The sequence below is a fragment of the Haliotis rubra genome, unplaced genomic scaffold, assembly GCF_003918875.1.
Source record: "Haliotis rubra isolate DU_JTF1 unplaced genomic scaffold, ASM391887v1 Scf39, whole genome shotgun sequence".
NCBI lineage: Eukaryota > Metazoa > Mollusca > Gastropoda > Lepetellida > Haliotidae > Haliotis > Haliotis rubra.
In genome coordinates this window covers 2,969,517-2,996,500 of record NW_025767068.1, presented here as the reverse complement: position 1 = coordinate 2,996,500, position 26,984 = coordinate 2,969,517, and the positions used below count along the sequence as shown (strand labels likewise).

At 45.7% G+C, this 26,984-nt stretch overlaps 1 protein-coding gene across 1 annotated transcript; it reads left to right on the top strand.

Annotated features, from left to right (window-relative positions):
* The first annotated feature begins 3 nt into the window (after positions 1-3).
* Positions 4-23,473, top strand: LOC124286747 (decapping and exoribonuclease protein-like). Its single transcript, XM_046723170.1, has 7 exons — positions 4-385; positions 1,985-2,208; positions 3,620-3,715; positions 4,608-4,722; positions 10,092-10,227; positions 10,844-10,938; positions 22,428-23,473. The coding sequence occupies exons 1-7, from the start codon at positions 39-41 to the stop codon at positions 22,543-22,545; spliced, it is 1,131 nt and encodes a 376-aa protein (XP_046579126.1). The 5' UTR covers positions 4-38; the 3' UTR covers positions 22,546-23,473.
* The last annotated feature ends 3,511 nt before the right edge of the window (positions 23,474-26,984 follow it).

Here is a 26,984-nt window from a genome sequence, read left to right as displayed (position 1 = left end):
GCAGTTTCATTCTGAAGTAAAACTTCCGACTTCGTCAAATGGCGGGTCCACACATGTACAAATTTCGGACATATCCGGGGAACCAGTTCAATAAGGCTTTTCCATTCTTTAGAATCCCGGAAGAATATGGTTACTTCTCCCAAGATTGTGACAGACAGTTCCGTTCCGACAAAAGTCAATTACGTTTTTATGTTCCACCAGCAAATATGAATCGGGTTAAGTACGATCTTACACATGGATATTCTAATCTGATACGGAAGGACGAAAATAAGAAAGAATATCTTGATGACTTACTCAAGTGGGTCGTTGAAAACAAGATGAAATTCCAAATAGTTCCAAGACAAACTCAGGATTCTAATGAAGACATTCACCCACAAATCACAAGGCAAGGTCCTACACTACTTATCGCACGTTTTACGACTTTTATGCACCACTACAACATGTACAACCATTCAACCAAAACAGTCAATAACGTAAACCCAGCTGTAAGGTTTTCTTACTACCCTGTATACTTTGTTTTTGAAACATGCTTTGCCATCTAAGGGACAGCATATTAGACTTATCTCCATCATGCGTCATGTAAAACCCTGATCATGATCATGTTGATGAACAAAATATATTAGATGAATGTTTATATGATCAATGTTCATGACCTTTGATTGTTCAACTTTTACCAATGAAATGCTTGAGTAAATCCAAAGGGAAAATACATTGACAATTATCCAAGTGCAACATCACACAATTCTGTTCAGTGATTCAGTTCTGAAACCAGAATAATAGTTCAGCAAAATGATAATGAAAAAGGCAAGTGTCGTGCAGAGTAAACAGACTTCTTTCATGAGTTACAAAATACTGCTAAATTAGATTAGGAACCTAGATTAGATTAGAGTTTGTCAAAGAATAGATTACATCATAAATCAGACTAGGTCGTATGAAGAGAATCACTCCCCTGCCCAGAGTTTCTTGCAGCTACTTTCACATCATACACTGTCTGTTCGAGTGTTTTTGATGTGTTTCATTTTAGATGTTCAGATACACATGTCGTGAAATGTTTTATTTTTATTCAGAAAATATACTAAAACATCAAAATCTTTTTCTGTTTGAATATTTATCCTCCAGGGCTGTCATGCCCAACAGATGGGTAGGGATATGGTCACTTTACTTTGTAAGGCTGTATTGCCATGCACCTCTCTGTCACAGTTGTACTAGTAGATGTATATAATTATGCAAAACAGTTGAAGATGGACACCGAAAGACTTGCATTAGACCTGTCTCACTTTTTTTCAGAAAAAGTGTGTTTGTAAACAAACAAGGTTAGTTTGGTCAGGTGATAAGTCTAAAATGCATATTGGTCATTTGAGCAGAAAACCAAATCATCTTAAAATTGAGCAGAAAACTTTCTTGCAGAATAAGGCAGAACTGAGGAAGCTCGTGGGTTGTTGGCTGCTGTTTAACAATGCTGCATAATAGTCAGTACTGTTCCATTAAATGTTGATTATGGATCAAGTTTAGAGTCATGATTTCATTTCAGCAGCATGCAGTTACATATTGACAAAATGTGTTTTTCACATGACTATGAATAAAATGATTTAAGCACTAGTGGATTATTACAACATTCCAGGTGAAACCCCTCCTAACATTGATAACTACAGAACTGTAAGGATGATCACCCATTGCTGCAAACTCAAGTGTTCTTGCTACTTTTTCTCACTGTAGGAAGGTGTACACTTCAGGGAAAAGTAAATTAATCAGCATGATTGTGGAAAGGTATTTTCTGATAAAATTTTACTTGGAACATACAGTGTGTGTGAGAGAGTGCATGTGTACCCACCAGATACTTGCATCTAGTTGCCTAGGATTCATTCACCAGAGCATAGGCTAAATTTGAAACTTTTTGAATAAAAGATTAAGTGTCTGGCATTGATAGGGTGGGATAGTGCGAAAGTGCTTTTGCTGATCTATTTTCTTATTTTCATTGTTACAGTCTTAATACAGACTTTGTGTGTTGGCGGGGACTGCTCACCAGGCTGTTGTGTACACCATATGAGAACCGGGATGGATGGATCATTGCTGTCACATTGTTCAGAGGGACATACTATTTATGTGAATTTGAGACGGAGGAAAAAAGACATGAGCGAGAGACGACCACAGAGAGACAGGACCAGATGTGTTACGGGGGCTGGAAGTTTGAGCAGTATCTTACTACAAGTACTGTATCTGCAATATTAGAATCCTTGCTTTGTGACGAATGTTTTGATCCCCCTTCATACATGTGCTTATAATTTTACCAAAGTTTTAACATGTGCAATACATGTTATTTTCCTCACACAGAAACTTTGGGTGGTGGGGTAGCCCAGTGGTTAAACTTAAAGCGTGCGTTTGTCATGTCGAAGACAAGGGTTTGATTCCCCACATGGGCACAATGTGTTAAGCCCATTTCTGGTGTCCCCCGCTGTGATATTGCTGGAATATTGCTAAAAGCAGCGTAAAACAAACCACTCACTCACATAGAAGCTGACATGCTGTAGCATGCCATGGTGACAGAACAATACTGTTCAACATGCTCTGTGGAACATTAAACTCAGTTTAACCCGCGAAGGTCCGGATTAGAATGAGCCTTCAGTAACCCATGCTTGTCGTAAGAGGGATTGGGTGGTCAGGCTTGCTGGCTTGGTTGACACATGTCATCGGTTCCCAGTTACGCAGATTGATGCTCATGCTGTTGATCACTGGATTGTCTGGTCCAGACTCAATTATGTACAGACCGCCACCCTATAGCTGGAATATTGCTGAGTGCAGCATAAAACTAAACTCACTCAATCCCTAAACTCAGTTTAATCATTCACGGTGTGCAACTGGAATGTATTACAAAGATTTGGGTATGGTTAGAATATTGCATATCAGCAGAACATAATATCTTACCAGTAATTGTGTTGATAGGGAGTTGCATTTCATCTTGAGCAAGGATGCTCTTGTTCATACTGCTTAAAGATCATAAAAAGAGGAAGTGAACTGAAAAATATGTGGCATGTTTTGTAGTAAATATTTTCCAAAAGAAAAGTTCATAATGTTCTTCAAAGGTATTTAAGCATGTTAAATATCTAACTTGCTAAGTAACACTGCTGAAATCACATGCTCCACAATCTGCTTCCAAAATCTTCTATGGTGTGGCCTAAAGGTTTTGATTCACTGTTGCAAGACAATTATTTTTCTTAACTGATATGTGATTCTTAGCAGCTCTAGATGTGCTGTTTCTGCTGTTTTTTCTTATTTCAAAACCAACAACATTGCTATCATTTTTGAATGTGTGAAATAACACCTTAGATTGTGATAGTTTTAGGAATATATAATAACAATCTGTAACAAGCAAGTGACCTGACAATACATTTCTGTTTTAACATATTTAACTGATATCATGTTAAATGAAAGTACATGTAGTTAGGGATTGATGTGGCTTTGAATCTGTGGGCTTTATAAGGACAAAAGGTGGTTTCCATTCAACCGCATTATTTTCTTTGAGGTTGTACTTGGCATGACTGTCAGCAGTAATTGTTGGCTGCAGATACACAGTCCAACAATACTAGTTGTGTATTGTCCTCACTTGCCCATGTGTTAACAGATGTAGAAGGAGGCAGCCCAGACACCAGTGTTCCTGTCAACAACAATGAAGGCTTCTGCTCAGTGGTGAGGACACGGCTGAATAAGCACTCTTTGGGTAAGTAGCTTAGATTCACATGAGAAATTATATCATCATAAATTTGAATGTGTTGAGCATACACTTGTGGATGTGGAGCCATCAGGGTCCCACCTATTATTGCAAGGCTAGGCCATTTTCAGATGTTGCTTACAAATGTTCTTCCCAAAGATAAGAACATTGAAACATGATACTGGATATTTGATATGATCTTGGTTCTAGGTCTGTGAGCATCACATCCATGTACTCTTCTAAAAAGTCTTGTAAACAGTAGTGGGGTTATTAGTATTTCATGAATGTTAATGAAGCTACGAAAAGGGGACTGCTTTCTGAACGTTCTACAGCACTGGTCATTGTGTGTCTTCGATAGCTGGAAGTTATTTATCCAGAAGGATGTCATTAAACTGAGAGGTTTTTGGGTAGCTGGAGACATAGGACTAAATGATGCTCCAGTTAACACCTTTAGGGATCAAGGATCAATTATATTTTGGTAAGGGCAGCATGAAGTCATGAAGTCAAGATGGTTCATGATACATTTTCTGGTTGGATATGTGATAAAAGTTGGAAAGAAAATGAGATAGTTGGCTTCTGCATTTGTGTGTAATGCCACCTTTCTACTAGTTCATTTTTACATGTTGTTTTTAATGTGTGTCGCCCTAAAAGTTCAACAAAATGCTGATGTTTTACAGCAGGATCGGCTAAGTCATTATATGAATGTATCAATAAATCTAACAGTTACAGGAATCATTTATATTGCACTGACTCAGGTTCTTGGACTATATGTATTTATGTTTTTTTATAAATCCCTTTTTATTCATCCCTTAGAATATACATGTAAAAACATTGAATATGAATATAGTACACATGAATATAGTTGTAATAATTATGCATGACTCTATGTATTTGTTGGCAGTATTTGGAGGGGAGGTGGATTGTGTCGATCTGGCGCATGGCTCCAAGAACAAGTATGTAGAATTAAAGACATCTCGAAGGATTGATCATCCAAGACAGAGAGAGAACTTTCACAGGTTTGACATTTGTTTTATTTGAACATAGTGTTCAAAACTGGTCTGTTAGTAGATTCATAAATGTGCAGACTGTTCCATCCCTAACAATATCTGAGCTATGTTATATAAGAGATCACAAAGAATTTCCCAGAAGGTTTATGGTTCCATACGCCATCTCTTCTTGTCATCTGATTGGATGAAAGTTTTTACAGCTGGAACCCTCACAGCTTTATTCTTTCTCTCATAAACAAGCAGGAAATGCAGATAGGAGAGATGCAGGATACTTACACAAATATACCAAATATTTAGATTTTACGAAATTTGTTCTCACAGTTCCGTTTGATGCATCAGTCTATTTTCTTTTTATCCCCCGCAACAACGAAGTTGCGGGGGATATAGAAACGAGTCTGTCCGTCCGATCACACTTTGTCCGAAGCATATCTCCTAAACTATTCGTGATAGCTTAACCAAACTTGTTACACCTGTCAACCATGATCCCTAGATGTGCCTTTTGGGGGTAAGACCCAGATGCGAAAATTATGTTTTAGCTTACATTCAGCTGTACTTATGCTTATACCTACCTGTTAAGCTACCTACCATAAGTCGAATGGAAACAAGGTGTAAACACAAAACAACCCCACCTGTGCAATTACCTCCCCTTCCCTGTCACCAATCTTTCCTGTGCTCCGTAGTCGTCTCGGCAGTTTGCCGAATGTCGTCCGTCTCGGTATGATCGTCCTCCTCGTTATGATTATGACAGGTCAAGGTCAGCTACTCCTTCCCGTTATGGCTGGGCGCGTTCTTATGAAGAGGATTACTCGTCTCCACGTCGTCGTTCTCCTTATCTTTACGCGCGTAGTCGTTCTCCCCGACATCGACCTCCAACAGCAACTATCACTTCATCCAGTGTGTACCCTGATGTCTCGCCGTCTGGTTCGGTGTCCGCTCCTCCCAGTCTTGCCTTACCACCCGACATCTTAACTCAATTGCGTGCTATGCTTTTTCCGTCTGTCGACCCTGTCGACCCTATCTCTACGGTGCCTCCTGCGCCTCAGTCCTCGCTCTTGAAGGTTGACTCAACCCCTACTTTGGAGGAAGGGGATGACAGTCCTCCTCGACCCCCACGGGAAAATGAAGTGTTGGCATGGATGTCCAACTTTATGGACGCTTATGATGCATCAAACCCCACTGCTGGTTTTTTCAAAACACCCCTGACTCCTTTTCGGCCGCCTTCAGCTTTTATGAAACTTTCTACGGACATGAACGAGTCTTTTGCGTCGGTGTTGCCATCTCAACCATTTGCTAAACCGGGAATGCGCCATAAGTTTCCCATTTACTGCCCCTGTCTCTAAAGATCTTGACTGGGCATTACTGTTTCCCTACACTACTTCCTACATGACTGAAGACAAGCATCTTGAATCTGTAGACGCTGCGGCACGCCATCAACTGTTACCATTAGCCATGGTGTCCACTGCAATGGATTGTCTCAATAAATATACTCAGCAGCAAAAAAACGTCAGTACATATTCAAAATTAGATATGCACTGTAATCGAATCATTACAGAAATGGACATAATTAGCGGATCACAAACATTTTTTGTGTACAATATCTTGACACACCAATGAACAACTCAGCATAATTTTTAAGACATTACGTGAAAGTTTGCAGTCCATTCAGACCCTTGACTTCAGTATCTACTGTGACCACCACGAGCGGCAATAACTGCAGCACAGCGTCTATGCATGGAGTGCACCAATCGATTGATGAAGGCCATTGGCACCTGGAACCACACTCTGAAAAAGGCCTGGCGCAATATAATCGGCTGTGTTCAACCTTGGTATGACATTATTCAGTCTCCTCTGAATTTCATCCCAAAGATGTTCAATTGGGTTTAAATCAGGACTAAGGGATGGCCACTGCATAATGTTGACACCGTTCTGCTGTAGGAAGTCCAGTGTAGCTCTGGCAGTATGGGCCCGAGTGTTATCATGCTGGAAAATGTTGTTCCGGTGACGTGCGAAATGTGGTATGACGTGGGGTGTGAGAGCTTGGTCGATGTAGCGCACCGCTGTGATGCAGCCTCCTCTCCCTGGACCAAGGTTCTGGAACCCCACAGGACCCACTCTCTGGTTCAGGCCTATTCCACCCCATACCAAGATGCTTGCACCTCCCCATGAGTCTCTTTCCATAACACATTGGTCTGAGTAACGCTGGCCACGACGTTGCCATATTCTTGTTCTGCCATCTGCAGTTGATACGCAGTACCGACTCTCATCTGTGAACAGAACAGTTCTCCATTGCCTATATTGCCAGTTTTGGTGGTGTAGGGCAAACTGTAGGCGTTCACGCCGATGACAAGGGTGAGGATAGGTCCACGGTAAGGTCTACGGCAATGGAGGTTCCCGCTGCTAAGACGTCAGCGTCCTGTATCAGTACTGATTGGTCTTCCTTGTGTTCCCACTGTCTGGCGTGCTGTTTCGGATGCCTGCATGAAGGGATTCTGTACATGCTGTCGCACAACATGGTCTTGTCGTGATGTTGTCACCCTTAGTCTGCCAGTACGGGGGCGATCATTTGTGGTGTTGGTGGCCCAGATGACTCGTATGTTCAGTGACTTTTGACAAGGGGTAACGCCACCTGACTAGACAAGATTCCGCTGTTAACGTCGTCCCCCTCTTTGGGGACTCCAACGGATGGTCTGACGGAAGCCATCAACATGTTGGTAGAGAAGGCGTCCGTGTTACGCCTGGGATCCTCAGTGACGTCACCCGGCTATTACTCCCCTATCTTCCTCGTTCCGAAGAAGAACTCGTCCAAAATGCGCCTCATTTTCAATCTGAAGCATTTCAATGCCACATATCTCCATCCGGTTTACTTCTCCACTTTTGCCGAGAAACAGGGGTTTGTTCCGTCTTCTGCTATGCCTCCACAGGTGGCCAATTTCTTAGTTCACCTTCGGTCCTCACGTCGTCTCAAGGGTTCGACCATCTCGACTTATCTGGCTGCCATCAGTTCAGTTGTCTCGTCCGATTTGGGTGACAAGCTCACGAAAGTTCCTGCCCTTCAAAAACTCTTTTGGGCTTTTTCTGTGGAGGATCAAGTTTGTAAATTTTGTTCTCCTGCTTGGGATCTTAACGTCGTTCTGCATGATCTTACTAGCGACTCCTATGAACCTCTGGATATGGTCTCTTTTGACCTTCTGACTCAAAAGACAGCGTTTCTCATTTCTTGCTACGGCGGCTAGGGTGTCTGAGCTTCATGCTATTGACTATGGTCGGGTACAGTTTGACTAATGTGTCCATGGCGATGTCCATCTTGGTCTATGGTGGGATTTTCTTGCCAAAAATCAGCTTCCTGGCCAAGAGGCTTGAATGTTTCACATTCCTCCACTTTCCGCCTTCCTGGGTTCTCAAGACCAGGATGACTTGTCCCTTTGTCCGATGCGTGCTTTATGCATTTACCTTCAACGTTCTAAATCACGTCGAAAGAATTTTCTCCGTTTATTCGTTCCGTTGTCTCCAACCTCCAAGTCAGAGATCACCAGAAATGCTCTTTCTTACTGGTTAAGGGCTGTGATTCTCCGGGCATATGCTGCGCAGAATATGGATTCCTCGTCCTCTTCCCACCCTCACGAAGTTCGGGCGCTTGCGTCAACATTGGATCTCGATGGTAACTGTTCCCTCCAGGCTATTTTGGAAGGCTGTTGTTTTAAATCCACTTCGGTTTTCGCCTCTCACTATTTGCGGGATATCTCGACGGCAGATGTTGCAGGCATCCAGCAATTCGGGCCCTTAGTTGTCGCGCACAACAACTTCCCTAAACCCGTCGTCAGTGACTCTTGCCTTAGGTATCTCGACTTCGTGTACTTACTGCAATAAACTGTTGGTGAACGTGATTCACTCTTGTTCTTTATTGCCAGACAGTCTTACGATTCCATGGTTTCCTTTACCGCTTGTTGTGGTTTAGTTTCCTTGGTTATTGCTCACGTTGGACTTTGTTACCTGAGCTGCGACTCATGCTATATCTTCATCGTTCTTAGTGAAGTTCTGTCATTGATATTTGCATCCTCCATCATTCCTCGCTTTTCTACTTGGTTGCATACAGAGCCAGTTGGCCTTATGCTCTTGTGGATTGTTGCGATTGTGTAGTTATTGTACTTTCTTTATGTTTTGGGTACAAACAACCCTCCTTGTGAAGTCTGTCAATACTACGTGTCACCAGGGGTGTGTCGGCTTCACATAGGCAATTATGTGTTTGGGCCTTGTCCCCCCACGCCTGCCGACGGATAAAGCATAAGTACGGCTGAATGTAAGCTAAAACATGTTTTTTTTAGATTAAAAACATTGTTTTAACAAGCTTACAATCAGACGAACGGTTTAGTCCCACCCATCCACCCCTCTGGACTTTGGCCTGTTTGTTGCTCCTCTACGGCTTTCTGGCCTTAGGCTCCGGAAAGATTGGTGACAGGGAAGGGGAGGTAATTGCACAGGTAGGGTTGTTTTATGTTTACACCTCGTTTCCACTCGACTTACGATAGGTAGCTTAACAGGTAGGTATAAGCATAAGTACGTCTGAATGTAAGCTTGTTAAAACAATGTTTTTAATCTAAAAAAAACATTTTTTTTCCCATTGAAACATGACTTAGGCTGTGACTATGATGATGTCATCTTGTCCGGAGCAGATCTCCCAAACTATACATGCTAGCTTCCTCAAACTTGGTACATATGTCAAGCATGATCCCTAGATGTGCCTTTTGGGGTTTAGACCCAGATATGAATTTTATTTTTTGCGTTTTCCATGGAAATGTGACTTAGGCTGTGGCTATGATGATGTCATCTTGTCCGGAGCAGATCTCCTAAACTATACATGCTAGCTTCATTAAACTTGGTACACATATCAAGCATGATCCCTAGATATGCCTTTTGGGGTTTAGACCCAGATATGAATTTTATTTTTCGCTGTTTTCATGGAAACATGACTTATGCTGTGACTATGAGGATGTCATCTTGTCCGGAGCAGATCTCCCAAACAATACATGCTAGCTTCATCAAACTTGGTACATATGTCAAGCATGATCCCTAGATATGCCTTTTGGGGGTTAAACCCAAATATGAATTTTATTTTTTGTGGTTTCCATGGAAACATGACTTAGGCTGTGACTATGTGGATGTCATCTTGTTGCATTTCCATGGCAACAAGTTAGGCTTCAACTGAATTTGATGGTAGTGCTCCTTTCTGGAGCAGATCTTAAAAACCTTTCAATACTCTCCTTCCACTTTGCTGTATACACTCCAAAACATTTGACATAATCATAACTAGTAGACATATTCATAAAGAGTATTTTGTCGTTGCGGGGGATATTGATGACGTTGTCTTCTTGTTGGTCCAGATACAAGCTCATCAAATGGTGGGCCCAGAGTTTCCTTATAGGCATTGAGAAGATCGTCTGTGGTTTCCGAGACGATGATGGAATAGTTCACAGCCTTGAGGAGTTCGCGACACAAGGAATACCTGACATGGTCAAGGTAGTTTCACATAACCCTCCTCATAAACCTCACAATAACCATCCCCTGCACCACAAACATGCATGCATGCAGACATTGACACTAACAGACACAAAATATATACCAGTTGTGACCAAGGGAGTATACACTAACACATAACACCAAACACACAGAGACACTCAAACATACTAGCGACACCAAGGTAATACACCCACACACATACATACTCACATGCAAATTAGCTATGTATTTTGGAAAAATTGCAACATTTTAGGCACCAGTTTTACGTTCAACAAAAGGTGTAACCTCCATAGGGACTTACAGGAAAAATACTACCCTGTGTCCTCTTTCCCATATGGGTAATAAACACTAACACATAACACCAAACATACAGAGACACTCAAACATACTAGCGACACCAAGGTAATACACCCACACACATACATACTCACATTAACACATAACACCAAACATACAGAGACACTCAAACATACTAGCGACACCAAGGTAATACACCCACACACATACACAGATATATTGTTCTCATATCTGTCATCAGAAATTGCAGCATTTAAGGCACCAGTTTTACTTTTTCACTCGAGAAAAACTTTGGTAACAAAGAGTTGTCCTATTTCAGGGTATTCGGAATCCATGGAATGCAGCAGTGTGCTTCAACTTTCTTGACATGTTCCTTGATTTTCTCAAAGAGACAGTTACCACAGATGATCCAAGGTTTGTATAGAGGTTGACAAAGATAACACCCATTCTTCATCCATTTCTCTTCATCTGGAAGTCCAGGTTCAAAATGCACCCTAGCAACTTATGCTGGTTGTAAGAGGCGACCTATTGGATTGGGTTGTCAGGCCCGGAGACTAGGTTTACTGCATGATATGGGGCGGTGGGGCAGCCTAGTGGTTAAAGCGTTGGCTCGTCACACCGAAGACCCGGGTTCGAATCCCCACATGGGTACAATGTGTGAAGCCCATTTCTGGTGTCCCCTGCCGTGATGTTGCTGGAATATTGCTAAAAGCGGCGTAAAACCAAACTCAGTCAGTCAGTATTGCATGATATCATCATTGTTGTTGATGTTAGTGATCACGGGTTGAATATGTATAGGGTAATGTTTCCCAAGTGAAAAAATGAAACTGTTTCAACTGGAATTCCTTGTCTGTGTGTTAATGTCCTCCCCATAATGACTGTCTTGGTCAAAGGTTTTTGATGTCTAAAATGAACAAGGAAAGATATACAAAAACTTTATCATTATTCTCAAATCTGATTAATTAATTAGTAACTGACATTTTGAATTTTTAAACTTGTCCTATCTCACGGTATTCACCTCTCTTGTTCTTGTACGACCCTGTGTGGAAACGTGCTGTAGGCTTAGTTGAATCAAACTTTCTGGCCTCTGACCCCTGACCTCTGCCCGACTCCATAGCAGCACCTGTCAATCATCTCAATAAGCGTGCAGATCGCTCCGATTATCACCTGACAGCCTGCCCTTGTCATTCTCTTACTTGTCGCCACGCTGTCTAGACGTGTGTTTTTCCAAGGAATTTGACTGTTTTCTCAATCATGGGCAAATCTAGTCGCAGTGCGGCATGGAACAAACAAAAGCATTGCGATAGGTGCAATAGTAATTTCTCTGCAGCAGACCCGCATTTGCTTTGCATGGACTGCTTAGGCCGGTGTGACTGGTAGGAACGATGTACTTTTTGTGCTGGACTGAATGACGACGCCTTCTCAGAATATCACCAGGTAGCATCCAGGAGGACAGCTGACTGAGATCGTTTTAGACCCGGCGAGGGTCCTTCTTCTTGGAAGCGGTCTAAGCCTGATCGTCGTTAGAAGACTCCCGTTCGTCGCTCTCATACTCCATCACCTAACGAAGAATTTTTGGACGATGCGTCGGAATATCTCAGCGAGAACTTACAACAATTATTTCGTCCCCAGACGTCCAGTCGTGTCGCCACTGGTGATCGTTCTCCATCCAGGGTAGTCGTATTATCTACCTCTACTACGCAAGGCCGTCCAGCTTCCCTAGTGACAGTTCCACAAGGCTCTAGTCATTCAAGGGGCGTGGCTTCCAGTACGGCTTTCGGATTGGCTGGCACTCACTTACTTTGGATTCGGCGCTCTCCAGCTCGCTGATTGGTCGGACGTTTTCTGCCAGTGAGCCACTTGTATCCAGTTTGGCGCTAAGGTCTAGCTCAGCGATCGCTCCCGATTCGGCGCTTTCCCATCAGCCTTTGATATCTACCAGTTTGCCGACTTCGGTTTCGTATGCCGTCCCTCTGACACCCACTTTTTCCAGTTCGCCGTTTACTTCGAGCTTGGTGACTGTATCCAATGAGTCGATCCCTCCCGGTTCGGCGCTTACTATCAGTTCGGCATTTGTTACCAGAGCGCCGCTTACTGCCAGTTTGACGCTTACTCCCAGTTTGGCGCTTACTCTCAGTTCGGCGCTTGCTTCCATTTCGGCGTTTGCCTCCAGTTCGGCGCTTACCTTGAGTTTGGCGCTTCCTGCTGGTTCGGCGCTTGATCCCTGTTCGGCGCTTGGTTCCAGTTTGGCGCTTGGTTCCAGTTCGGCGCTTGCTACCAGTTCGACGCTGGTGCCTGGTGCACAGATCCTTCCCAGTGCGACGCTCTGCCAGTTTAACGCATACTCCTAGTGCGCTACTTGGTTCAACTTGGCCGTTGTTTCCTGGGCATCCGACTTTGTCTACGGTTCCTTACCCTCCAGGTGCGGCACTGCAATTGTCTTATTCAGCTCCTTCAGCGGGGGAAGTTAGTTCCACGAGAGCGGTGCTTTCTACAATCACTACTGCTACTTCAAGCGGACAACCTACAGCGGGTTCGGGTTTGTTTCCGAGTGCAACGCTTTTCGACTGTTCCGCTCACATCACTTCATCAACAGAATTTTACTATACCAGCGGGCTCCTCTTCAGCTGATAGTGGATCCATACGTCACTCCTCTTTGTCTTCCCCGGGTTCAAATCTGCCTACCCGTTCGGGAACTGCGTATGGTACCAGTTTCCTGGGACCCGTCTACTGATAGTACAGCATCTCACCACATGAACTTTAATGCTATCGTTCAGGCGGTGGCTTCAGCGTTGGGTCAACAAGTTTCAGTGCCTTCCTCGTCTATGCCGCCAGCCGGGCCTTCGACCGTACCGCTTCAACCCGTGGAGGAAGTTCCTCCGTCAGCCACGCCATCGCCTATTTCAGATGGTTCCTCATCCTCCAATGTGAGCATTGATGCTGTAGACGCGCCCCAACTGTTAGTTTGGATTGCGGATAATCTTCAGTTGCTTCACAGCAGATCACCGGCAGACTTGTTATCGAGCTTCGACATGAGACTGGGGGACTTTGGCTCCATCACCTTCCTCCTCGTCCCTGCATTATGCAATTGGCGGCCTCCCTGGACGAGGCATTCGACAATCTCAGAAAGATCAAGGATGGGTTTGCGACGCCCCGTTTCAACTTGGCGTCCTCTCATGTCCATGGCTTTTCCACCTTGATTACCTCCCCTCCGGTAGATGACGACATCACGTTGCTGGGTTCTAAACAGAGGGCCTACACTCCCTTCCGGGTAGAAGACCGCGAGTTGGCGCATCTGGACGGATCAGTTCGGAAGATTTTGGCTCCATTCAATCTTGTCCTGATGGCAACTGAAGCGGTGGCCATGTCGGTCTCTCATGCAACTTTGCCTCAGCAGGCGGACACTCGGGCGGTGATGGTCTTACTGCAGGAGCAGTTTCAAATTGTCTTGGATCAATTGGCTCTCATCTTCTCCTACATCACAGCGATGCGTCGTAGGGGCCCGTTGCACTTATCTTCATGGGAAGATACGACAGACCTCTTTCGCCAGCCTTGGTCGGGCAGATCCCTCTTCAACGGAGCCATCAGAGATGTAGCCACTAAGGTCGGACAAGACGCTCATGTACAAGTCTCGGTAGAACTGTTGAAGTTCCAGCCATTGCAGGTAGAGGACTCTTTATGTCAATGACGACCAGCTCGCTATGTACCGGTGAATCCAGATTTGCGTTCGGGAGCTCCTCCTTCCTTTCGGGGGAGAGGTTCTGGCAGAGGTCGTGCCTGCCGTCATCGCCGATCCTTCACGTCTTCCAGACCAACTCACGCTGCTGATCAGTCCTCCATGCAGAGACCAGACAAACAGTGACTTGCTGATATCAGAGCGAGACTGGATCCTTCCGCCTCCAGTCATTCCTATCAAGGTGTCCCTAGTAGGCAGAAGACTTGGGACTTATGCCCTCAACTGGACCATCTTGGACGACCCTTACGTGCTTTCAACACTGTCCAAGGGGTATCAACTTCCGGTCGTTGGCAATCCTCCTCTCACCTAGCTTCCGGATCACAGGACGTATCCTGCTTCGCAGACGGCTGTCATGCGATCCACAATAGAGACGTTGCTACAGAAACTTGCAATCGAATCCCTGGGCTCAAACCCTGCTGACCCAGGGTTCTATTCTCCAATATTTTTGGTACCGAAGAAAGACTCCGACAAGTTGAGGCTCATCTTCAACATGAAGGTCTTCAACGAGATGTTTCTACAACGTCCGCCTCACTTTTGTATGGTGTCTGTGGCTCTCCTCAAGACTATCATCAAGCCGGGGGATTACATGATCAGCCTCGACCTTCAGGATGCGTACCTCCACATCCCGATGTTCCCAGATCATCGCAAGTTTCTTCGCTTCGTCTTCGAGGGCACCCATTATCAATGGCATTCTCTCCCTCCCACTCCGACAGAGTGGAAGCTACATCCCCATGTGTTCCAGACCTTCTGCTTTCCGCTGACGACTCCAATAGTGGATCTCTTCGCCACCCACTTCAACAACCAGCTACCTCTGTTCGTGTCTCCGATTCCAGATCCTCTTGCTTGGGGTCACGGCGCTTCTAGCCATCCTAAACGCATACGCATTTCCTCCAGTGGCCCTTCTTCCACGATACTACTGAAACTGCGCATCGACTCAGCGGATGACACTGCTTTTGGTCGCGTTGCCCTACTGGCCAGCCAGGGGTTGGTTCGTAGATCTACAAGAAAGGGCCGAACCAGATCCTGTACCACTACCAGACCGTGCCGATCTTCTGGTCCACCCACACTCCGATCACCTGCATTGGTGCCCGCTCACACTCCATCTTCACGCTTTGACGATCTACATAGGTCGTTAACTGCTAAGGGATATTCTAAGCGAAGTCGCTACTGCCATCACTACAGCGCATCACACCTCCACTAGATCTCTCTACGATGAAAAGTGGAAGCATCTCCACCGACGGCGTCACCACAGGTGGTTGCAGAGTACCTCCAACATCTTCGTAACTCCAAGAAGCTGAAGGGTTCTACACTGTCTACTTACCTGGCTGCTCTTAACACTGTTATTGCATCGGCCTCGGGGGTGAAGGTATGTACAGTTCCTGAGCTCCAATCTCTCCTCAGATCGTTTAAGCTTGCTGATCAGTCCCGGAGGAGGAGAAGGACTTCGAACATGTCTCCTTTAAGACCTTCTTTCTCATGGCTTTGGCTACTGCTGCACGCATCTCTGAGCTACACTCCCTCGACATCTCCCTGGTGCGTTTTGAGAGGTCAAGACATGCCAAAGTCTTCCTTGGGGTTAGATAGGACTTCATCGCCAAGAATCAACTACCTGTTCACCCGGACCGCACGTTTACGATCCCGCCGCTGTCCTCTATATTGGGTCCTGATGACATGGAAGATCTTTCCCTGTGCCCAGTTCGGGCATTGCATACATACCTGGCTGCTTCGAAGAACCGACGTAGGCTGCGCAAGAGACTATTCATCCCGTTGTCTACTGCCTCAACCTCAGAAGTCTCTCTCGTACTACTTTGGCGTTCTGGATGAGATCCACTATCCTACGTGCCTACACTTAGGCAGACCTTCCTCCACCCTCAGCGGCGAATCCTCATGAGACCCAGGCCTTAGCATCCACCATGGCGCTCCATCGGAACTGCTCCCTTACAGCCATCATGGAGGGATGCTTCTGGAGATTGGACACAGTCCTCGCCTCACACTATCTTCGAGATCTCTCAGTTACGGATGTGGAAGGTCTGCACCAGTTTGGTCCCTTGGTCGTGGCCCAGCAGCTGTCATCGACCAGTGCTCGCAGATGAGGAGCAATCCTTCCTCGCGTCGGTCTTCCTCGCGTACATAATATAAGATATCGATGTCATCTTTATCTTGGTACTTTTTTCGTTTAGGAATAGACCACCTCACCTAGGCAACTAGGGCGTGTTTGCACTTGTTTTAGAGATGACTCGATAGACTGAGAGGCCAGTCTTGTGCTACATGCAGAGGTGGTCGACACTCCGCTTACTGACCTCTACTCCTCGAGCAATTACGTCAGCGAAGTGTTGATTTCTGATTACCTACATGATTTTCTGGGAGGGTAGATCGGTACTGAACGTTAAACAAGTCGAGCAACCGGGCTATTCCCTCTTTCACCGTCTCCAACGACTGTGGGGGGTAGTTCCGAAGCAGGGACTGGCCAGAAAAGGTCTTCAACTTTAATTCACTGGGGTCACTTGACAAATTGCGGGGAGGTGAGGTCCACTTGCCAAACTGCGTCCTTTTGCTTGTCAAAAGTTGCGGCTGAAAACCACATTAATTCAGGAGTGCCCACTCCCTAGAGTTTTTGTGCTGAGTAAGCTAAGGGGTTACTCGAAGCAACCCGTCACAAGTTTGGAGTTAGCATATCGGGAGTTGGTGCTTTCTCCTGGCCTCCTTGTGTTATGCGACCTCACGGTTGTAGAGTCAAACAGGGTAATCTGCGGCCCGCCTTCCAACCGTGGGATAATGCATACCGTGAGATAGGATAAGTTTAAAAATTTGGAAATTTTAACTATAAATTGTATATTTATATATTTTTCCTTATCCTGACTCATGCTTATTGCTTGTCTCCTTCCTCTTGCGAACGTTAGTGGAACACTTGTATCTTCTATTGAAGCTCCCTTCAATAAAAACAGACGTAAAATCACTACTCACCATGAGTTATCTGTCTGGCCGTTTTGGCGGGAAAAGTGGCGCCACGGCTCCCACATGCTTCACTCTCTCCTTCTTCGCCCTAGTGGACGGTTGGGAGAGCGCCTGTGTCTTCTATACGGCACTATATCCTTTTATTTATTAGTTATTACCCTATACAATACCTTTATAGGGGTTTAGGGAGTATCCTTCAACAATATGGTTTGAAATTTATTCGTATTTTTCACTGTTTATTCACGGTTTTGTCCGTGTTTGTTCAGTTGTTTACATTTCATGAAAACCTGTTTTCGTTGTAGGTTTAGGTTCTCTGCTGCAGACCCGCATTTATTGTGCCCTAGCTGCACAACAACATGTACTTCCAGCTCTCGCTGCAACCTTTGTCAGCATTTAACCAATATTGAATTTAATAAATATATTTTCTGTGTACTAAGGCTTGCTAAAGACAAATCCAGGCGACTTTTTCAAGTCATGGATAAGCCGGCTGAGTCCCTGTTCCTTCCAGTGATCCGCCGGAGATGTCCTCGGAGGATGGGCGTGGGACATTGTCCCCACTTCGAAGAAGAGGGCTGCCACTTCGGACATCCCTTCATCGCAGACGAAGAAGAAGAAGCCATCCTCTACGCAGAGACGGCCACACACCCCTAAGACGACGAGCAGCTCTACGGGGACGTCTGCGCAAACGACTAGGACTTTCTCGGCCGAGATTGTCCCGATGGAGGAAAGAGGACTCTATGATGAGCTGCCGCTTCATCATCCCGGAGATACATCGCCCCAGGAAGAAGCAGGCCTCAGCAACGGTAACATCAGCGCAGTTATCTACGCAGTCCGAGGTATCTATACTGACGGCAGATGAGCAATCCCTGGACCATATCGCTACCAACGCAGAGAGGGCAACTCATCTATCACCGCAGACATTCAACCCCGGGGCTTTCATGCAGCAGTTCTCGCAGCAGATAATGGAATTGATGGAGAGGCGCTTCGCGCAGGAAAGAGATCGTCAACCAGCCCTGGACACCACCCACAGAGAGGACCCGGACCTGCACAAAGGACCCACCGCCGACGACACATCGGAGAGGCCTTCCATTTACGACTCAGATGAACGGCCTTCGCAAAGGTCTGCGGAGACAGCCTCAAGGACGTCATCAACATCTCACAGATCGTCAAGGGATTCGCCGAGGCATTCACGAACCAAGAGACGCTCGCCTCCACGCAGATCCCCAGCGGAGGATGATCAACAATCCCAGATCAACGCCCCTGGAACAGAGGACGAAGGCGGTATTATCTTCTCGGACACAGAGATAAGATATTGGATGGCCAACGAACTGGAGTGAGCGTCACCCTCTAAGGAAGAGAATGCAGCACTCACGTACCTGATGAAGGACGATGATGTCGACACGATCACTCTACCGCCAATTGATCCCATTTCGGAAGTTCCAGAGAACTTGGACGCAGCCTTCAGGAAGGCAACGAAATCCCAGGCGCGCCGAATATTCCACAGTTCAACGCTAAGAAGTTCTCTCTACACAATATGGACCCCTACATGAAGGCACAAGAGATCGATGATAACTACAAGGTCATCAACGACGCCCGGACCAACTCTTATAAGATTGACGACAAAAAGCTGGCGCAGATAGAGACGATGTCCAGAAGGATGTTCTTCGGCCTGAACAGATCCAGGGCAGTGAATGAGACGCTCATCGCCAAGTTCAGGGACTCTACCGCAGAGGAGGACCGGATGATCTACTCTGCTTTACTCATGCAGAAGAAGGACCAGCAGTTCATGACGGACCATCTATCATCCATCTCAGCAGCGTTGACGTTGGCGAGACGACAAGGACTACTGGCATCCTGCAACTGGAGCGAACGCTTCACGAAGTCGCTGTACAGAGCCCCATGGTCGACATCATCCATCTTCGCAGGGGAGATTGACGACGTCGCCAAAGAAGTTACCAAAGACTCCAGAGAAGTCCTCATGATAAAGTCCATCGATACACTAGCCAGTGTCATCAGGCAGACGTCCCAGCGCTACTCGGGCAAGTCGAAGTTCGCAGGCATCCAGAAGGCAAGAGACAAGAAATTGAGCACCTTCAGAGGAGGGAAGGACTCTTTTCATCGCCCAGCCGGCAACTATAGAGGACGACCCAGACGAGGCAGGGCACCCAGAGGCGCCAAGGATCTGAGACGATGAAGGAGGGGTTCGGAACGACTGGAGTCTTCCACCCCCAGCCGTTCCTGTACAACCTTCACAAGTGGGTGGACGTCTACAAAACTACTGGGAGAACTGGGGAATTCTTCAAGATCCATTTGTATCCAGCATCCTAAGAGACGGATATCGCATACAACTACAAGCAACTCCGCCATTGACAGACGAACCTCAGAAGTTCAACTTCACGACCCATCGGACAGAGAGGCTACGAGAAGCGGTCACATCTCTACTAGAGAAGGAAGCCATAGAAGTGGTGGACCAGGACCAGCTCTCACCAGGATTCTACTCCCCAGTTTTCCTAGTGCCAAAGAAAAACTCCAAAGAAAAGTTCCGACTCATCTACAACATGAGGGCCTTCAACAGAGATTATCTACGCAGACCACCAAAGTTCAGCATGATACATCTACCACAACTCCTACACCTCGTCCGTCCGATGGACTACATGGCCAGCATAGATCTACACGACGCCTACCTGCATATTCCTGTACATCCGGACTCAAGGAAGTACCTGAGGTTTATACTGGACGGACGACACTACCAATGGAAGGTCCTGCCATTTGAAATATCATCGGCCCCCCTGGTTGTTTACAAGGGTGACGAAGCCCATAGTCACATACCTACATCATCGAGGTCTACGCAGTGCATTCTACCTAGACGACGGGATTCAAGTACATCAAGATCCCAAGCATCTCAGACTACAACTGGACTTCACCATCAGACTGCTTACACAACTGGGGTGGCTAGTGAATCTCCTCAAGTCGGACCTAGAACCTACACAGGACCTGCAGTTCCTAGGAATCCGGTTCATCACAACACAGAACCGCATAGTGGCACCAGAGGACCGATGGCTCAAGATACAACAGACGATCTCGCAAGCTCTACTCTCTCCGTGGCCACTACGACAATGGCAGAGTCTGTTGGGTCTCCTCACGTCAGCGCAAGACATGACAGCCAGAGGGAGACTACAACTACGCCTACGACGCCTGTCACCTACGACAAACGAAGCGGTTAAAAGGGTCAACACACTCAACATACCTAGCGGCATTGAGCTCAGTCATCACCATGAGGACGAGTGCAAAACTGACGAAAGTACCAGAGTTACTGGCCTTACTATGCTCTTTTAAATTGGAGGACCAACAACAGAGATTCAAAGCTCCGGCATGGGACCTCAACGTAGTTCTACGACATCTCACCAGTGACGTCTACGAACCATTAGAGAGGACATCCTTCGAGTTCTTGACGCAGAAGACGCTGTTCCTGATCACCTTAGCAACAGCAGCAAGGATGTCGGAAATACATGCTCTGGACTTCGAGAGAACATGATTTGATGAAAATCAAAACACCGTGCATATGGGACTGAGATAGGACTTCATCGCAAAGAATCAACTGCCAGGTCAACCGGACAGACAATTCCACGTCCCAGCACTATCATCAGTCCTTGGACCACAGGATACGCAGGACCTATCCTTGTGCCCAGTAAGAGCATTGAAAGTCTACCTACAAAGATCCAAGACCAGGAGACGGAAATTCAAGTGTCTTTTCGTCCCGATATCGACAGCGTCACAGACGGAGGTCTCCCCTCTACGATATCAATCTGGATCTGAACTGTCATACTACGGGCCTACAAAGCAGCAGGACTGGATCCTCCAAGAGCCTCCAACCCGCACGAAGTTAGAGCTCTGGCGTCAACACTCGCTCTACATGGGAATTGCTCTATCAGGACGATAATGGAGGGCTGCTTCTGGAAATCAGACATGGTGTTTGCCAACCATTACCTGAGGGACATCGCCACCGAGGACGTCTCCGGCATTCACCATTTCGGCCCGCTGGTTGTTGCACAACAGTTGACAGTCCCTCAAAGGTGCTGAGACGAAGTCTCGCCCTTTTATCACATGACTTGCAAAAGCCTACACTCATAAGAGTTCAGCTTTAGAGTCTATATGCACTATATGTCTAAGGACAGACTAGCATAAGTGATATGACCCAGTACTTGTAAGGATACTCGTACAGGAAAGGGTTGCTTCTCCACTTGATGCTTGCATCAAGAGATTGAGTCGCAAAATCCACATAAAATGTTAACAGAAGCCAGGACCAAAAGTTAACAATTGTGGTCCCCCCGTCAGAGACAGCTGGAAGTACAGGGTTACAGCAGCAGCAGAGACTAGCAGTAAAATAGCAGTGCCAACAAGAAGTTCCCATAGGGGGGTATATAAGACGTAAATCACTACATGAAATCCAGAAGTAGCTTGACCCACCACCAAATCCAACGGATTCTACAAGCAATAAGCATGAGTCAGGATAAGGAAAAATATGTAATTTTCTGAATAAAATTGATATTTTATACTTATCCTGACTCATGAGGTAAGCCCTCCCAACCTCCCCACTAGACACTTTGGATTTCCCTGCAAATTAAAGTGTCGGGCTCATAATTCGGAGAGAGTGAAGCATGTGGGAGCGGTGGCGCCACTTTTCCCGCCAAAACGGCCAGACAGATAACTCATGGTGAGTAGTGATTTTACGTCTGTTTTTATTGAAGGGAGCTTCAATAGAAGATACAAGTGTTCCACTAACGTTCGCAAGAGGAAGGAGACAAGCAATAAGCATGAGTCAGGATAAGTATAAAATATCAATTTTATTCAGAAAATTACATACTTATCCTATCTCACGCGATGGGTACCCACCCGACCTGCCCCACATCACAGATTACTGGAGGCTCCAAGATGAGAATGACAAGGGCAGGCTGATCTTCGGAGTGATCTGCACGCTTATTGAGATGATTGACAGGTGCTGCTATGGAGTGGGTCAGGGTCAGAGGTCAGAAAAAGTTTGATTGAACTTAGCCTACAGCAAGTTTCCACACAGGGTCGTAGAAGAACAAGAGAGTTGCATACCGTGAGATAAGATAAGTATATAAATATACAATTTATAGTTAAAAATTCCAATTCTGGAGTCTATTTATGTGCAAAATGTTCCAGCAGATTATACATTTCATTGTTTCAGAGTGGTCTATGTGTGCAGATGGCAGCCGAAAGAGGATGTCAGCTGTGAGAAAATGGCACCCAACTCAGAGTTTGTCTTCCTTCCAGACCGGTTCACACAGGAGGAAGCGTGGGGTTAAATATGAGCTTGTGTAACACAATCCTGTATCTGGACATTCAGACTGGTTCAACCAGGTGGAAGTCTTGGGCTGAACATGGGCTGATGTAACACCATTATGTACCAGGACATTAAGATATGAAATTACTAGAATACAGATCAGATTAGGATCAGGAAGGGATTTTAGTGTATTTTAAACCTATCTATAAATAGTCATGCTGGTTGATTTGTTTACCTCAACCAATTTGATTATTGATTGAGAGTGCCCATAATTTTACATCAAATCTTGCTTGTTATTTTTATGTGATATCATTATGCAACTGTTTATCGACTAACACTCTTGAAATATCAGATCAAGTCATACATTCATTTACTGGAAAATAAAGGCAAAATAGTGCACTAATTATGATCAGTTGATGCTTGATTGATTCAGGCCATGAATCTGCTGGTAGATCTTGCCATTCCATGTGAAGTATGAGATGGTGAAACAGGAGGTGGTTAACTGTGAGCTGTCCATGGAGAGGGATGTGTCAAATCTATTGGATCTGGAGACTTCTAGCAGAGGTATGATGGCTGAAAAGGCTAACTCTTATATGTCAATTGTCATTGCTAAACACTTGTGGACAAAGGTGATGGAATCACTTATGTTGGATTTTCAGCTATGTCCATGATGACAGCAGCTTTGTCTTTGTATCCTCATGGTGGTTGTAGGTATGACTTGAGGACTTCAGCTAAGAGCTGCTGCTCAGGTTGACAACAGTTTTAGATGTAATGTGGCTGGCATTCCTTCTGGACTGGGTTGGTCGTATGTTGCTTTGCTATTTCAGCTCTTGGAATGTATGTGTAGTTTTGGTCTCTAATTGATATATGTGACATTTTTCTTTTTGATTTTTGATTTTGTTGATAACTGGTGACCATGTTCTTGTGTTCTAAAGCACCCTGTACATGAACCTTGTGACTACTGTTTGTTGTATGAGGATCCGGAGCCTATTGCTAGCTAAATGTAGTGACTTAATTATAGTGCTGTTGCTTTGTAGGACGGGTGACTTCTGACGTCGGCATAGCTAGATGTTCATGATGTCACTCACTGCATTGTCTGGATTATTGTCAGACCCAATTATTTACAGACTACTGTCATATAGTTGCTGAATGTGTTGTTAAACAACAAATTTTTTACTTACCCCTTATCATCTTATGCATACTTGTCTTACTCTCCAAAAACAGACTGCAGAAGTCTAGATGGAAAGCTTGCTAACCTATTACTTGCGACGGTGGTTTGATTGAAGACATCCGGGTGACCGGTAAGGCTGTTCACACGCATCGCGACAGGAGTCTTCTCGGAGACTCACCTTCATAGGAAGGCTTTTCTTTTCTTTCCTCCTTCCCCCCCCCCCCCCCGACAGGTGGGTGAAGATATTGGCCTTCATCCACAAGGGTTTGACCCAGGTTCTCAAGTTGTGAGATTGGCAAACCATTCTAGGTCTATTCACATCGGTACAGGACCTCACGATCTGGGGGAGGCTCATGCTTCGACCTATCCAAAGGTTTTTGAAACCATTCATAGAAGCCGACGATCTCAGAACCAGCATTCCACTGCCGTTGCATCTGCACCAGTACCTTCGCTGGTGGACTCGGCCGTTGAACGTCTGGGATGGAGTCTGTTTGAGCGAATTCTCCCCCGACATGGAACTCTTTGTGGATGCCTCACTGCAGGGTTGGGGAGCACACCTAAGCGGCCACACAGTCTTGGGGCTGTGGTCAGCAGAGCAACAAGTGTGGCACATCAACAGCTTGGAACTTCAAGCAGTGATCCTCGCAGTGTCTCATTGGTGGAATCACCTCGCAGGATCCAACCTTCTCATTGCATCGGACGAGACAGTGGTTTGGGTGATACACAATCAGTGGACGACTGGCTCATGGCGTCCTCGATCAGATGTTCCAGTTATTCGAGATTCAGGATTGAGCTCAAATCACAGTTCGAGCAAGAAACATTCCCGGTTGCAAGAATGTTCTGGCAGACGCGCTCTCCAGACCCAGCAAACCATCACCCACAGAATGGATGCTTCATCTGGAGGCTTTCGATCTTGTTAGACTTGTTCGCCACGAGCCAGAACAATCAACTTCCGGTCTATGTGTCTCCTGTCCCGGATCCAGCCGCTTGGGCAGTAGACGCCCTGTCTCTATCTTGGGAAAATCTCGATGCCTATGCCATCCTGCCTCCAGTACTCCTAACAGAGGTCGTTGCAACGATAAGACAAACCACTCGACTGAAACTGCCTTTGGGCGAGCCTTAGTGGCCTGCGAGGGATTGGTTCCCTGAACTAAGGCGTCTCGCCAACGCAAACCCAATTCGTCTGCCCAGGTAGAGAAATCTTCTGCAGCACCCTCACAGCAGGCAACTTCACCAAGACCCGGAGAGGTTCAATCTTTGCGTTTGGGTCATCTGCAGAGGACCTTGAGGGCTAAAGGTTATTCGGATGGTGCGTCAAGAATCATCTCACAATCCCATCGGATTTCGACGAGGGGACTTTATGATGACATCTGCAGATTCTCGTCATCTCAAAGGACACACCATCGCGAACTTACCTCTCGGCCATCAACTCTGTTTTAGCGGTGAAAACAAATGAGCGGGTGTCCAAGATCCCCGAGTTGCAGGCTATGTTGAAAGCCTTCAAGCTTGAGGACCAGAAGGTGAAGTTTCGTCTGCCGGCTTGGGACCTCAACGTCGTCCTGCAACACTTATGAGGCGCCCCGTATGAGCCTTTACGTCTTTTGACCTGTTATCCAGAAAGGCAGTCTTTCTTTTAGCATTGGCCACAGCTGCGAGGGTTAGTGAGATTCACGCCCTAGACGTCACGAGAATCCACTTTGAGCAGTCTCGTCATGGTGCTGTCAATTTAGGTCTCTTATGGGACTCGTGGCTAAGAATCAGTTACCGGGACAACCACCATCGGATGACCGGAGATTCACCATCCCTCCTCTCTCCTCTGTGGTAGGGGATGAGGAGACAGACGAACTCTCCCTTTGTCCAGTGAGAGCTTTGAGAGAGTACATTTCCAGATCGTCTCCCAGACGGAGGGCGAGGAAACGTTTATTCATCCCTCTGTCGGCAGGCTCCAAGGGGGAGGTCAACAGGAACATTGTGGCCCTCTGGTTACGGACGACAATCATCAATGCCTACGAGGCGGCCGGGTTACCTCATCCCAAGGCGAATAACCCTCATGAAATTCGTGCTTTGGCTTCCACAATGGCTCTTCATAGGAATTGTTCAATTCCTACGATTATGGAGGGCTGTTTGGGGAAGTCTAACACTGTTTTCGCCAGCCATTATCTTCGAGACGTGGCAGTCGATGATGTTGAAGGACTTCAGAGTTTTTGACCTCTTGTGGTCGCTCAACAGCTGACGCATCCTTCTACTCACTAAGGTACGAGGCGGTGTTCTCTTCCTTTTGAGTGTTGTGACCTATGTATAGGGACAATCCTGATAGTGCCTCACCTATTGTTCCCTTTACTTGCTTCACTTTCATAGTCTTTGTTTTGCTTGAAGACCCCCAAGCATTCACTGTTCCATACGTCTGATCCGCTGGTCTTTCTGGGTGAACAGCGGTTAGAACAACCCTCCTTCCAGTGCTGTCGGATAAGATGCATAAGATGATAAGAGGTAAGTTTAAAATTTGGTAAAATCTAGGTATTTTAGATATTTACATACTTGCCTCTTATCATCAAGTCTGAAGCCCACCGGACACACACACACACACACACACACACTCACACTGCTATCATCGTTTTACCCTTCGTTCTATACGAAAGGAATGACTTTTCCCGTAGCCACGTGATGGACTGCCGTGACCTTACCGGTCACCCGGATGTCTTCAATCGAACCACCTTCGCGAGTAATAGGTTAGCAAGCTTTTGATCTCGACTTCTGCAGTCTGTTTTCGGAAAGTAAGGCAAGTATGCATAAGATGATAAGAGGTAAGTATGTAAATATCTAAAGTGCTTAGATTTTACCAAAACGTAAAGATCACATATACTCTAGGGGGGTACAAATACATAAATCACTATTTGGCATCGTTAAAAATAAAAACCTGTCGTTAAAACTACTTATTTCGATTTTTAATTTACTTAAATCGACCTTTTGACAACAGTGCACAATTCTCACCCGCAAACGAAATTTCAACCAATCAGAGCGGCGCGTCTCTGTGACGTCATGTGAAGACTAGCTATGAGGGCCGATGCAGAATTCATGTACATTTCAGGGGGTAAATTATCTTGTTTACAGCTTTGTATATCCTGAAATCGTGACAACTGTTGTGAAAAATGGAAGCTATATGTTCTTTCAATCTACTTTCATTTAAGTTTGTCTCCTGCTTTGCCTAGTTTCCGAGTTACAACTTGTTTTCATAGACGATTCTGTCAAAATCGCTTGGTGTCGCGAGGCCTTATTTGTTCGAGCCAGAC